The sequence below is a fragment of the Perognathus longimembris genome, chromosome 8 (assembly GCF_023159225.1).
Source record: "Perognathus longimembris pacificus isolate PPM17 chromosome 8, ASM2315922v1, whole genome shotgun sequence".
NCBI classification, from domain to species: domain Eukaryota; kingdom Metazoa; phylum Chordata; class Mammalia; order Rodentia; family Heteromyidae; genus Perognathus; species Perognathus longimembris.
Genome location: NC_063168.1, coordinates 39,282,895 through 39,297,617, shown reverse-complemented (window position 1 = coordinate 39,297,617; position 14,723 = coordinate 39,282,895). Strand labels below are relative to the sequence as shown.

The 14,723-nt window shown below is 36.5% G+C and overlaps 1 protein-coding gene across 8 annotated transcripts in view; it reads right to left on the bottom strand.

Moving 5' to 3' along the window:
- The window catches only part of Ccdc88a (coiled-coil domain containing 88A), a 108,869-nt gene that overhangs the window by 29,620 nt on the left and 64,526 nt on the right, over window positions 1-14,723 (bottom strand). For 7 of the 8 annotated variants that reach the window (XM_048352899.1, XM_048352901.1, XM_048352903.1 and 4 more), the window contains exons 15-18: window positions 11,048-12,118; window positions 9,322-9,449; window positions 6,670-6,811; window positions 2,409-2,573 (exon numbers count right to left, since the gene is read on the bottom strand). In XM_048352899.1, the coding sequence (XP_048208856.1) occupies window positions 2,409-2,573; window positions 6,670-6,811; window positions 9,322-9,449; window positions 11,048-12,118 (1,506 nt within the window). The remainder of the gene's footprint in view (window positions 1-2,408; window positions 2,574-6,669; window positions 6,812-9,321; window positions 9,450-11,047; window positions 12,119-14,723) is intronic. The other variant, XM_048352900.1, reaches the window with a different exon arrangement.

Sequence of the window (14,723 nt, the reverse complement as noted above, 5' to 3'; positions counted from 1 at the left end):
ACACCGAACTCTTAAGTCTTGGCTTAGAGCTTGGCCTCCATGAGCTGTCTTCCTGCCGTGTATGGTTGGTTGTGGGTGGTTACAGACACCTCTAAGCCTATGTCACTCAATTTCAGAGTATAATAAAGAAAAGAACATGTATGCATCAAGAAAAGAACATGGCTCACACCTACAATCCTACTCAATAGAGTGAGGATTATGGTTCAAAGCTAGCCCAGAAAATAAATTCACAGGACTCCAATTAGCTAGCAAAAGCCAGAATAAAGGCATGATTCAAGTGGCGAAGTGCCAGTTGTGAGTGAAAATACAGAGAGAGCTAGAGGACCCAAGTTAAAGCTCTAATACCAGCATTTTTTTAAAAAAAAAAAAAGGGAAAGAAAGTATGCAGAGAACACAGATCATTTCTGGAACACCATTAAGAGACAAACTCTGTTGGCCACTGATGGCTCATGACACCTGTAATCTTAGCTACTCAGGAGGTTGAGGATCACAGTTTGAAGCCAACCCAGGCAGGAAACTCCATGAGACTAAAAAACTACCTCAAAAGCTAGAAGTGAGAGAGCATTAGCCTTGTGCCAAAGCAGCTCAGGGATAGTGCCCAGGCCCTGAGTTCTAGGCCCAGGACTGGCACTTAAAAAAAAAAAAGAGGGCTGGGGATATGGCCTAGTGGCAAGAGAGCTTGCCTCGTATACATGAGGCCCTGGGTTCGATTCCCCAGCACCACATATACAGAAAATGGCCAGAGGTGGCACTGTGGCTCAAGTGGCAGAGTGCTAGCCTTGAGCAAAAAGAAGCCAGGGACAGTGCTCAGGCCCTGAGTTCAAGGCCCAGGACTGGCCAAAAAAACAACAACAACAAAACAAAAAAAAGACCAACTCTATTAATTATTGATGTAGAAGAAAAGGTACAAGCTAAAAGACATAGAAAATAGTCAAGAAAATAATACCAAAAACTTTCTACAATCTTGTCAAAGAGATGGCAATGCAAGTACAGCAGGCATTTAGGACTCTAAACAGGTAAGACCAAAAGAGCTCTTCCCATGTTACTTTAGAGGTAAAATACTAAATATACAGAACAAGAAAGTAATATTGAAAGCAAAATAAAGCATCAAACACATAAAAAGATAAAATCATCAGAATAACAAATTTCTCTATACAAACTAAAAACAAGAAGAGCCTGGAATGATATATTCTAAACCCTGGAAGAAAATGAATGCCAATGTAGCTATTTGGAGAGCAAAGCAATCTTTCGTAGCAAAAATAAAAGCATTCTAAAGAATAAATGCTTTTATCACTAGTGGAATTAACAATACTAAGCCAGGATTGAAGAATATACTCAAAAGGATCCTACAAACAGAAGAGAAAAAACAAGTAGGAAAACATTGAAAAGAACAGACTACATTTTACTAGTCAGATGGATAAACACATGAAGATTACAGAAGAATCAAACATTACAAAAATAATAAAATGACAGAATACTCCATACTTTTCACTAATAACTGAATAGTCTCAATTCTCCAATTAGAACACAGTGTGGTGGACTGGATTAAAAAAAACAATAACAGAAAACCCAACTGTTTATTGCTTACAAGAAACATACTTTATTGACAAAGTCAAACAGGTTTAAAATAAAAGGACAGAAAGATACATTTCTAATTACACAAAACACAAATGATAGCAAGAGAAGCTATACTTATAGCTAGTCAGAAACAGATCTATGAAGGCTGGGAATATGGCCTAGTGGTAAAGTGATCGTCTTGTATACATGAAGCTCTGGGTTCGATTCCTCAGCACCACATACACAAAAAAGCTAGAAGTGGTGCTGTGGCTCAAGTGGTAGAGTGCCAGCTTTGAGCAAAAAAAAAAAAAAAAGGGCTGGGGATATGGCCTAGTGGCAAGAGAGCTTGCCACGTATACATGAGGCCCTGGGTTTGATTCCCCAGCACCACATATACAGAAAACGGCCAGAAGTGGCACTGTGGCTCAAGTGGCAGAGTGCTAGCCTTGAGTAAAAAGGAAGCCAGGGACAGTGCTCAGGCTCTGAGTCCAAGCCCCAGGACTGGACAAAAAAAAAGAAGCCAGGAACAGTGCTTAGGCTCTGAGTTCAAGCCCCAGGACCAAAAAAAAAAAACAAAACAAGAAAAGAAATAGATCTACAAATCTGAGAGAGCAGACTTCAAACCAAAACTAGGGGAAGGTGAGAGGAAGGATAAGAAAGAACAGAGGGGCGAATATGATCAAAGTCTATTATATACACAAACAAATGACATGATGAGCTATTGAATATATGCCAATAAAGGAGCATAAAAAAATCAGAACTACAAAACTAGGCGAAATTTTCTAACTTACCTGATTATATCCAATGACTTTTAATATACTTGTTCTACTAAAAAAATTTTAAGAACTTACATTTCTCTCTACTTCAATTAATCTGTCTTTAACTTTAAGAAGCTCTCTAGTTGTTTCTTGACTTTCTCGTTCCCATTTGTTATCTTCTCTGGATACTAGAGGAGAGCTCTGCACCATCCTTTCCTCATCTTGTCTCTGTTTGAGTGCTTCGTAATTTTTTTTCACCTAAAATGTATTCAAATATTTTAATACAGAGAAAAAAAATCACCAAGGTTATCCTTCTCACAATTAATTCCACCTTGCATAGGTCTGGTGAATGGAAAGGTTTTGGGGGAAAATATGCCAGTAATACATGTGATAACTATTATTAATATTATCAGAGTTACAAATTGATCATTTTAAAATGCCAATGAGGTGGCTCATACCTGTAATAATAGCTACTCAGGAGGTTAAGCTCTGAGAGACTGAGTTTAGAGGTCAACATACAGTCTGCGAAATTCAATTTCCAATTAACTAACAAAAAAGCAAGGCTGGAGTTGTGGCAGAGTGCTAGTCAAGGAAGAAAGCCAAGCAAGCATGAGGCTCTAAATTCAAACCCTGGTATCACATATTTTTCTTCTAGAAATACTGTGTATGTTCATACATACTAAATATATCCTTTTTTTTTTTTTTTTTTTGGTCGGTCATGGAGCTTAAACTAAGGGGCCTGGGCCTTGTCCCTGAGCTTTTTTGGTCAAGGCTAGCATTCTACTACTTTCATAGCACCATTTCTGTTTTTTTTTTCTGGTGGTTAACTGGAGGTTAAGAGTATCACAAACGTTGCTTCTCATGCTGGCTTCGAATTGTGATCCTCAGATCTCAGCTTCCAGGGTAGCCAGAACTACCAGTATGAACTACCAGCTCCTGACTATAATTTCAAATCTTATCGTGATTAAAATGTCCCTCAAGGGGCTGGGAATAGTGATAAAGTGCTCACCTCGTATACATGAAGCCCTGGGTTCGATTCCTTAGCACCATATACAGAAAAAGCTGGAAGTGGCACTGTGGCTCAAGTGGCAGAGTGCTAGCCTTGAGCAAAAAGAAGCCAGGGGACAGTACTCAGGCCCTGAGTTCAAGCCCCAGGACTGGCAAAAACAAAACAAAACAAAAAAAATGTCCCTCAAGAATTGTGAGTAGACTCAGATGTGTTGGTAAGTAGTAACAATTATTTTTAGAGCTATACTGTAGCCAATATAGGAATTTCACAGATTCCTGTGTAAAAACCAAGTAGAGATTTGTTATACAAGTTCAGTCTTAAAAAGATACCTAAAGTTACTTAAGTATCTATAAATATCTGCTCTTCTAAAGATATGTTACTAAGAATGAACTGTTATTAATAATTTTATTCAGATCTTGATATGAACATAATTGCTGTAATTTATCTTAAAATGATTAGGATTTTAACACTCTTATAACAATAGATGACTAACATCATTAGATTGATATTATAGTGGTCATATGACTTTTTTTTTTTTTTTGCCAGTCCTGGAACTTGAACTCAGAGCCTGGATACTGTCCCTAAGCTATGCTCAAGGCTAGCACTCTAGTACTTGAGCCACAGCACCACTTCCAGCTTTTTTTTCTGTTTATGTGGTACTGAGGAATCAAACCCAGGGCCTCGAGCATGCTAGGCAAGCACTCTATTGCTAATTCACATTCCCAGTCCCCCTCTTACTATTTTCTACTTGCCTAATCTGTACTTTATTCCGTTTCTTCTTTTCTGCCTTCTTTTAGATTTTGTTTAGATTATCCTATTTTTAGCATTTTTGTTATTCTATTCTTTTGGGGAGGTCATATTAAGCAATATTTCTTTGCTATACTACTTTAGGCTTATACTATTTAAACTCCAGAATCTGTTACATCTTTACCACATCATTCATACACATAGAATTTATGCCCAAGTGACTGACAGTAGAAGACAATGTTGGAATTAGATTTCATAACTTTTAAATTTTGAACATACATATACCAACTTACAGCCATTTTCTGGCTAAGTAGCTCCATGAGGCTGATTTTTATGGCATTCCATTGATAATGCTTACGGAGATGGAAATTCAAGACATTAAACACATTTTAGAAATCTGAAATCTGGCATGTAGTTTCAGCTTAACATTATTTTTATTTTTTGCTAATTCTAAGTTCTAGAATTTCTTCTGGAACAAAATATATTCATTGAAAAAAAATCTGTGACAAGCATTAGTAACAATGGTCTAAAACAAGTTTTCTACTTCCCACATGAGAAATTTAACTCTGTGTGTGTGTGTGTGTGTATCTTTTTTTTTTTTTTTTTTGCCAGTCCTGGGGCTTGGACTTAGGGCCTGAGTACTATCCCTGGCTTCTTTTTGCTTAAGACTAGCACTCTACCACTTGAGCCACAGCGCTACTCTGGCCTTTTCTACATATGTGGTGCTGAGGAATCAAACCCAGGGCTTCATGTATGCGAGGCAAGTACTCTACCACTAGGCCATATTCCCAGCCCGAGAAATTTAACTTTGGAAGGTACTATGCTCACTAGCATACCACTCACTGATACTTTGATTAACTGTTTCTTCTGAAGTTATTCTTCAGAAGTTATTCAACATAACTAGGAAATAATACATCTAACAAAATAACCTGTTTGGTAAATTGTATCTGGAATTGGAGAACTATAAATACCTAATGAAAGTCATGTAACTGAATTCTTTGCATGCAGCAACTCTTATAATGTGAACCATACCGATCTTATTAAATCTATGCCTTTAGAGTTGCAATAGGTAATGACTGCTGTCAAAGCTAGGGTAGCTTTTTTCCATATCGTGTGAATATAGTGTGAATCTCTGCTTCATCTTCCTGGAAAGATGAATTTCAGACAATGAAGAGACCTATCTCTTCCTTGCCCTGCCATCTACTTGTATTTCCTACAGTATACTCAGTAGTTCTAAATGTTGCCTACATGTTGGATTGAACAAAAGATCTCTATTGGGATAATGGCAAGAATGAAAGAAAGAATAAACCAGAACAAGATTCTACCATTATGTTTCATTTTACTTACTATGAGAAAAACAGAAAGCACTTACCAAGTAATTCTAAACACTGTATATGAAAACAGACCTAATTAGTACAAATACTGTCATTTGAACAGAGTAATCTATTTCATAAGCTCATCATCTGTAACCACTAATTAGAGGTTTTGAATTATCAACATGTTTAGAAGTCAGGTTAAACATACATAATTTAAGCTTAAATCTGTAAGGGACTGTCATCCTCCTACTGTCCCCACTTTTAAAAACAACATTGTTTTCAAATATAAAACCTCTATTCCGGCTGGGAATGTGGACTAGTGGCAAGAGTGCTTGCCTTGTATACATGAAGCCCTGGGTTTGATTCCCCAGAACCACATATATAGAAAATGGCCACTTCCAGCTTTTTCCGTTTATGTGGTGCTTAGGAATCAAACCCAGGGCTTTGTGCATGCTAGGCAAGCACTCTACCTTTAAGCCACATTCCCAGCCCAACCTTGAGCCATTTAAAGCAAAAATATAATGTATTTCTGAGATTTCAACAATCAGCAAAAGATAAAAAAAGCTCTAATTAAAAGGCCATTTCTTAGTCAAATACACAATATCCATCCAAAATTACGATGGTTATTAAATAGCATTAAAAAGAACATGACAACTGCCTTCCAAAAGGAAAAGAAGACAAGCAAATAGACCTGGAAATAATTACTTCTTTGACCATACTTTCCTCTTTGTGGTAAACTCATTAGGCCTATCTTTGCCCACCAAAATTTTACCTCAATTTTCAATAGAAGGTAATGCCAGAGTGAATTGTCAGTATCATAGTGAGTTTTCCTAATGAAAAAATGTACAAAGGGACCTTTATCATTTATCAAATACTGAATACATTATAGCATATTGATGTTATATTCATATTGTAAAGAACATGCTCAAGTTTCTGAAAAGAATGAATGATTTGGGCTGGGGATATGGCCTAGTGGCAAGAGTGCTTGCCTCATATACATGTAGGCCCTGGGTTTGATTCCCCAGCACCACATATACAGAAAATGGGCAGAAATGGCACTGTGGCTCAAGTGGCAGAGTGCTACCCTTGAGCAAGAAGAAGCCAGGGACAGTGCTCAGGCCCTGAGTCCAAGCCCCAGGACTGGCAAAAAAAAAAAAAAAAATGAATGAATAATTTAAATATTAGTAAAATGTTTGAACTTTCATAGTCCATTTTATACTTTTCTGTCCAAATACTTTTAAGATAAAGTATAGTTAAAATTACTTTGAAAAAAATCACTTACTGTTTTAAGTTCTTGTCGCAATTGCTGGTTATAATTTGTGGATTCTTCTAATCGAGCTTCTAAAGCAGCAATTTTTTCTTCTTTTATTTCAAGAGATTTCTTAAGAGTAGATTCTAACTTTGATTCCAAAAGTTTGTACCTACTGTCCAAGCACAGAAGTAAAATAAATCATCATCAGAGGTCAGAAAATTGTTTTCAAAGACAATTTATGACCACGACATTGATTATATAAATGAGTTATAGAGAAGTCCTTTTAAGAGGCAGCTTAAATTAGCTTTGTTTTACTGATTTATTTCTCTTTTAAAACTATTCCTGGTTAGAAAGCAATAAAAATTGGTTAGTAAACAGAGCTCTAAATTACAGCCTAGACTGTCAAAGAACAAATAATAGCCAGTGCATACCAATAGACCCATCACTTGAGAGGCTGAAGCAGGATTGTAAGCCAGCCTGGAATACATAGTGCATTCAAAGGCTAGCCTAGGTACTGGAGCAATGCCCAAGTAATAGAGAGTAAGCTCTAAAAAGCAAGCTGAGCAAGAGCATAAGATATTGACTTCAAGCCTTGGTACTGGCACAAAGGCTGGGTCCTAGGCACCTAGGGCCCCTTAGGCTACATAGCAAGTTTCTACCTCAAAAAACCAAACATGTACATATGCCAAAACCAGCAAACAAAATCAGTACTCAAAAAAAGGATCTTGAAGTTCTAAGTCCAAAAATATTTATCCTAGTTTTATATGACTAAAATCAAGAGGAAAGAAATGGATTTATTCATTTTATCAAGCATTTGCCTATGACATTAATGTATAAAGTACTTATTCAAGGACTAGCAAACAGCTAAAACTTAACACTCAATAAAGACTGTCATTGGACAATAGAGTGCTTACAGTATTTAAGTATCTGTATTAATAGAGTATATATTAACATGTACTAGACTAACATCTAATATTAATATTTAATACGTATTAAAAGGTAGTCAAGGGCTGGGGATATAGCCTAGTGGCAAGAGTGCCTGCCTCGGATACACGAGGCCCTAGGTTCGATTCCCCAGCACCACATACACAGAAAACGGCCAGAAGCGGCGCTGTGGCTCAAGTGGCAGAGTGCTAGCCTTGAGCGGGAAGAAGCCAGGGACAGTGCTCAGGCCCTGAGTCCAAGGCCCAGGACTGGCCAAAAAAAAAAAAAAAAAAAGGTAGTCAAACCAAATTAGCACTTAACTTTCTGATTAAACCAAATAAAGTATGAGCTTGTGAAATACTTGTAGTGTTAATAATGGTAGCCTGACTTCGGTATCTAAAAATTCTCTTTATTAAGATCTAGCCTTTCTAAGTATCAATTTATACTATTTTTTCTATTCTCAAGTTATACAAGCAAATCTTAAACAGTAAGTATCAATTTTCTCTAAATGCTATAATGGATAATGGATGATTATATAATGGATAAATAAAATTATATCAAAAACTCCAATTAATTAACATCTAGACTACACAATACAATTTGGGTGTATGTATCTAATAGTGAGGCTTGAACTGAAGATCTCATACCTGCAAGGCTGATACTTTATCACTTGAGCAATACCCTTAGCCTTTATCTGCTTTAATAATTTTATTTTATTTTTTTTGGCCAGTCCTGGGGCTTGGACTCAGGGCCTGAGCACTGTCCCTGGCTTCTTTTTGCTCAAGGCTAGCACTCTGCCACTTGAGCCACAGTGCCACTTCTGGCCGTTTTCTGTATATGTGGTGCTGGGGAATTGAACCCAGGGCCTCATGTATACGAGGCAAGCACTCTTGCCACTAGGCCATATCCCCAGCCCATGCTTTAATAATTTTTAGGAAGGCTAGTCAAACTGTGACTCAATTGGTAGAGCATTAGCCTTGGTGAAAGTATATCAGCTATTTTAAAATACTGTTTGTCAACTCTTCATTTTTTACACTTTTCTCAATGTATTTTGTTATTTTCCATTTCTTTTATTTTTTTAGATCCAAGACTAAAACTCAAATTTCATACCTGACACCTTTGCTCAATGGCTGGCACCCAACTGAGCCATGCTTCCTATCTCTCCCTCAATTTCTTAAGTCCACAAATGAAAAACAAAATGCCTGTGTATTTCCTGCAAGAATGCTTGTTCATTGTTGATGTTTTATTCACAGGAAAATTACAGCCTCTAATCTTCTGCTACCTAGGTGGCATCTTGTTTTCTATTTTGTATTTTTACTTATATGAGATTTTTTCCTCACATAAATATTAGAGTCTCTTTATTTGGTTCTTTTTCCTTATATATCTTTCTGGTGGCTCATGCCTATAATCCTAGCTACTCAGGAGGCTGAAATCTGAGGAGTGCAGTTCAATGCCAGCCTGGGCAAGAAAGTCCATGAGACTCTTATTTCCAACTAACACCCAGAAAACCAGAAGTGGAGCTGTGGCTCAAAGTGGTAAAATGTTAGCCTTGAGCAAAAGAGCTCAGAGACAGCACCCAGGCACTAAATTCAAGTACCAAAACTGACCCCCCCCCCAAAAAAAAAAAGATGATCAAGTACATAATGTCTTTTGCTGCTAGAAGAAGTTGCTGTTTAAGTAAAAACAAAGTAAAACAAAACCCTCAATAATAAATATCTGGAATTATAATTTCAACTATTTGCCAGACTTTATACTCACCTGTCATCAGTACTTTGTTCATCATGTAAGAGGCGTTCTTTATTTAACCCTATCTTCTCAAGCTCATGAGTTAATTTTTCAAGATCATTGTTCATTTGTTGAGTCTTCAATTTTTCACTGACCAAATCCTTATTTCAAAAGAATACACAACTCAATTAAGTGTCAAGAACATAACATATCAGAAAATAAATCAAGATTCCCATTACTTTGATGCAGGAAAGTAATTTTGAACCAGGAGCGATAGAAATATTATCATTAAACCTTTCTTTTTTCTTTTCTTGGTTTTTTGATTTGTTGACTTTGGAAAGGGGGATGCTTCGGGCATGCTAGACAAGTACTGTTAAGACCAAGCTACTGTACATAAACAACTACTGAACAATAGTTAAGCTTCACATTGTATTCCAGTTGAAATAAACTTCTTTCCTTCTTTTCTTGTGCTAATACTTCTTTTTAATCATAATGTTAAAAACTAAGTGACAAAAGAAATGTCTGCCTACTGATTAAAGACAGATATAGCCTCTTTAAGGAATTATAAGCCTGACCGTGGTAAATAGTTCTATATAAGTGAATATCCCGGTGGTAATTGTGAACAGTTGTAGCCTAGTAATGTAATTATATCGGGGAATTGAAAAATACTCAAAAATGGTAAAAAAAAAAAAAAAAAAAGACTAATGAGAGAAACTCTATACTTAGAAAAATGCACCTTAATGGGCTGAGATGGCTTAGTGGTAGAGTACTTACCTAGCACGCATGGAGCCCTGGGTTTGATTCCTCAGTAGCACATAAACAGAAAAGGCCAGAAGTGGAGCTGTAGCTCAAGTGGAGTATGCTAGTCTTGAACAAAAGAAGCTCAGGGACAGTGCCCAGGCCCCGAGTTCAAGCCCCAAGACTCGCAAAAACAAAAACAAACAAACAAACAAACATGCACCTTAGGTTTGAAAAGTATGAAGAAAAAAATAAACATTAATACTCCTTCCACCACAAGGCCCCTTCTCTTAAAAGAAAGAGGCTTAAGATAGTGATCTGAAAAACTAGAGGGTATTCTTGGAAGATTGGGCCAAGAAAACTGTTGTGCATGTTTGTAAGACTACAGAACAACAGAAAGAAAAAAATGAAAAGTCCCTATTAATACCTCTGTAGTAGACATGCACTTTCTGCTATCTCGTAGCAGAAATGTGACTTTCTGTCAGAAAGCTAATATTTAATTACCAGCAGTGTATAAAATTAAAGGAGCATTAAGGCATGACTTGGTTACCAGTACTGGAGCTTGAACTCAGGGCCTAGGTGCAGTCCCTTAGCTTTTCACTCAAGGCTGTTTGCTCTTGAGCCACAGTTCCACTTCTGGATTTTGGTGATTAATTGGAGACAAAAATCTCATGGACTTTCCTCCCTGGGCTGGGGTCAAACCTCCATCCTCAAATCTCAGCCTCCTGAGTAACTAGGATTATAGGTGTGAGGTACTTGCATCCATCTTGATTAAATATTTTAATATTATTTTTGAAATTAGAGATTGAAACTAAAATGTAATAGAGACCCCAAAGAATCTTAATACTACAACCCTTCAGACATTTTATTTAGATTTACTTTTAGTTTAACCGAGACAGAAACCTAGAAAGTAGTTTCCAAGTTCTGTTGAATCAAACAGAATTTCTAATGTTTCCAATAAAACTTAAAATAACGGATTAAAAACATAAAAATTATGTCAAACTCTGGTAAATATGCTTACCTCACGTAATGTAACCAAAGTTTTTACATCAATAGTTGCTCTTTTCACAAGCTCTTTATTTTCCTTTTCTAATTCTTTGAGACGAATACAAGATTCTTTGTATACACCAATTTCTTTAAAAAGAGTTTTGTTTTCTTTTTCCAAATTTCCAATCTTCACATTATTTTCTTCTAATGTGATATCTTTTATTTCTGCTTGTTGTCGGAGTCTCTTGTTTTCCTTCTCCAATTGTTTCTTATCCTTTTCCAGTTGAGATGTTTCCTGCTCTAATGATTTATTTTCTTTTTCTAGCTGTTCTAATCTCTTGCTAGATATTTTCAATTCTTCTAGGTTCTTTTGCAATGTTTGATTTTCCATCTCTAAGTCTTGTAGTTCACTTTCTAATTGTTGGATTTTTTTATTGCTATTTTCTAAAGCTTTCTGTAGCCTTTGGTTTTCTGTATCTAATCCCTGGTAGCTAACTTCCAAACGTTCTGTTTTCTTGAAAGATGCTTTCATGAGCTCCAAACCTTTCTTAAGTTGTTCTTTCTCACTTTCTAACTCTTTGTTTTCTAATTGTAGCTGAGCCATTTTCATACTTGCACCCTTCAAAGATTCCACATTTCGTCGAAGTTCTAAATTTTCCTCATCAAGTTGGGAATTTTCTTTTTCTAAGGATTCTAACTGAAAAGTAAGGTTTTTGAAGCTATCCAATGTTTTTTTTAATTTTCTATTTTCTCTTTCTAGCTCTGAATTTTCTCGTTCTAAGGCCTCAATTTTTTCACAAGTAATTTTTAAATTGGTTATCTTTTTCTGTAACAATTCATTTTCTTTTCCAAGATGCTGCAACTCACTTTCAAGTTCTTCTGCTCGTTCTCCTTTTTCTTTATAATGTTCTAATTCTTTTCTAATTTGCCTTTTTTCAAATTCAATCTTGCTTAGCTTGCTACTTGTTTCCTTGATAGATTCGTGGAGAATTTTATTTTCTTTTTCAATGTCTTTTACCCTTGCTTCAGCACTGATCTGAGAACGCTGCCTTAAAGAAGACACTGTTTGATTCAGATGTTCATTTTCCTGTTCCAATATTTTAATCTAATTCAAGAAACATAAAGAAAATTTAAAATTGTAATGAGGAAAACTACATATTGTGAATTATAGTTTTTACCTTCCAGAAACACAGACCTATGTGCTAGAGGATATAAGGCTACAATATGCCTTACTTTGAATTCTCATAAATATTTTCTGAAAGATCGCTTTGCATATGTATTGTCAGGTTATTCTTTAGAGAGTTCAGTCTAAGTGAATAGTTAATACACGTTCATTTACTATTATTTTTTTTTTTCTGTGCCAGTACTGGGGCTTGAACTCAGGGCCTTTTGCTCTTGCTCAGCATTTCCACACATGGCTGGCATTCTACCGCTTGAGACATGCCTTCAATTCCTGCTTTTTTGCTGGTTAATTAGAGATAAGTGACTATCAGTTTTGTCTGCGTGGGCTGGCTTTGCACCTCAGATCTCAGGTAGGGTTACAGGCATGAGCCACTAATGCCTGGTTTGCATTTATTACTAAAATGACCTTCAGATTTTTTTATACATGTTTTAAATTCAAATATAAATACAGGGTGAGATACACCCACACATCTCTTTGAAGATGTATAGTTTAACTTCTATTAAACTATTTTTTCAATGCCTGTAGTATGAAGGATCCTCCCAATGTATACATTGTACATCTATGTATTCATTCTTTTTTTTTTTTTTGGCCAGTCCTGGGGCTTGAACTTAGGGCCTGAGCATTGTTCCTAGCTTCTTTTTGCTCAAGGCTAGCACTATACCACTTGAGTCACAGCACCACTTCTAGTTTTTTCTATGTTGTGCTGAGGAATCAAAACCAGAGTTTCATGTATGCAAGGCAAGCACTCTACCACTAGGCCATATTCCCAGCCCTGTATTCATTCTTAAAAAGAATTCTAATTAGTGAAAATTTAACAAATAAAATCATGATACATCTGATAACAAATTCATCTAGTTGATACCATGCCCTAGTATAATGGATTTCAAAATGTAATGTGTTCACTAATTCTAAGAAGTTTGTGAAAGATGTATACTTTAGAATTTTTATTCCATACTCTATAGAGAAAAATGTACCTAACCTATTCATACTTGTTTCTTCAAATAACAGCAATAAATAGTTGAAAACAAATTCAATAGTATTCAAGATATGGGCTGCCATATTCTTCCTTTTTAGTAGGGTCAGAGTACAGCTACATTTCTTTCCTACTCAAGTAAGGGCCTTTAGAATCTGTAGTATTATTCTATAGACACTGGAAAGCATAGGTGCTAGCACATTTTATACTAGATTGTTATTAAGCATGTGGGCAATGTTAAAAAATTCTGATTTCTCTTCAAATGCTTAAAAATACGAGGGGTAGGAAATGGGGTTAAATTATACAACAGTTCCTTCTTTATCCATGAGGAATATGTTCTAAGACCTCTAGTAGAAAAAATGAAACTGTGACCAGTACAAAAATCTTGTGCTTATCATGTTCTCTCCTATATACACATGCCATGATAACATTTAATTTATACATTAGGAACAGTAAAAGATTAACAGTAGGGATGGGAATGTGGCTTAGTGGTAGAGTGCTTGCCTTGCATGTATGAAGCCCTGGTTCAAATCCTCAGCACCACGTAAACAGAAAAAGCCAGAAGTAGTGCTGTGGCTCAAGAAACAGAGTGCTAGCCTTGAGCAAAAGAAAGCCAGGGACATTGCTCAGGCCCTGAGTTCAAGCCCCAGGACCGGCAAAAAAACAAAGATTAATAGTAAATGACTGGATATTTCCACAATCTCAACATACTTCTTTTCCTTATTGGATCAAGACCTTTATTTAAAAGAAGCACTTAATGGGTTTTCTTTGATATATGTGAATTACTTATATCACTACTCTTACATTTAGGGGTGACTTAAAATGCCTGCCTCGGTATACCCGAGGCCCTAGGTTCGATTCCCCAGCACCACATATACAGAAAACGGCCAGAAGCGGCGCTGTGGCTCAAGTGGCAGAGTGCTAGCCTTGAGCGGGAAGAAGCCAGGGACAGTGCTTAGGCCCTGAGTCCAAGGCCCAGGACTGGCAAAAAAATAAATAAATAAATAAACACTGTGATGCTATCATAGATAGACATGTAATAACCATGAAGCTAAAAAATGACTATACATAAATAGTATATACAGCACAACTATACTCGGCAAAGGGAAGATTCACATTCCAGAAAAGATGGAGCAGGAAATCTTGAGATTTCATCTACTCAAAATTCTTTTTAAAACTTACCAAATTTTTGGAACTTTCCATTTAAAAATTTTCAGCTGTTGGTGATTACAAGTAAGTGAATCTGACTTGAGGGGTGGTGTGGTGGTGGATGACCCAGGATAATGAAATTACTTTAACTACTTTAAAATCTAAAGAACTCTCTTTGATTCTATAGGAACTTTTTTTTTTTTTTTTGGCCAGTCCTGGGCCTTGGACTCAGGGCCTGAGCACTGTCCTTGGCCTCTTCTTGCTCAAGGCTAGCACTCTGCCACTTGAGCCATAGCGCCCACTCTGGCCGTTTTCCATATATGTGGTGCTGGGGAATCGAACTGAGCGCTTCATGTGTAGGAGGCAAGCACTCTTGCCACTAAGCCATACTCCCAGCCCTGATTC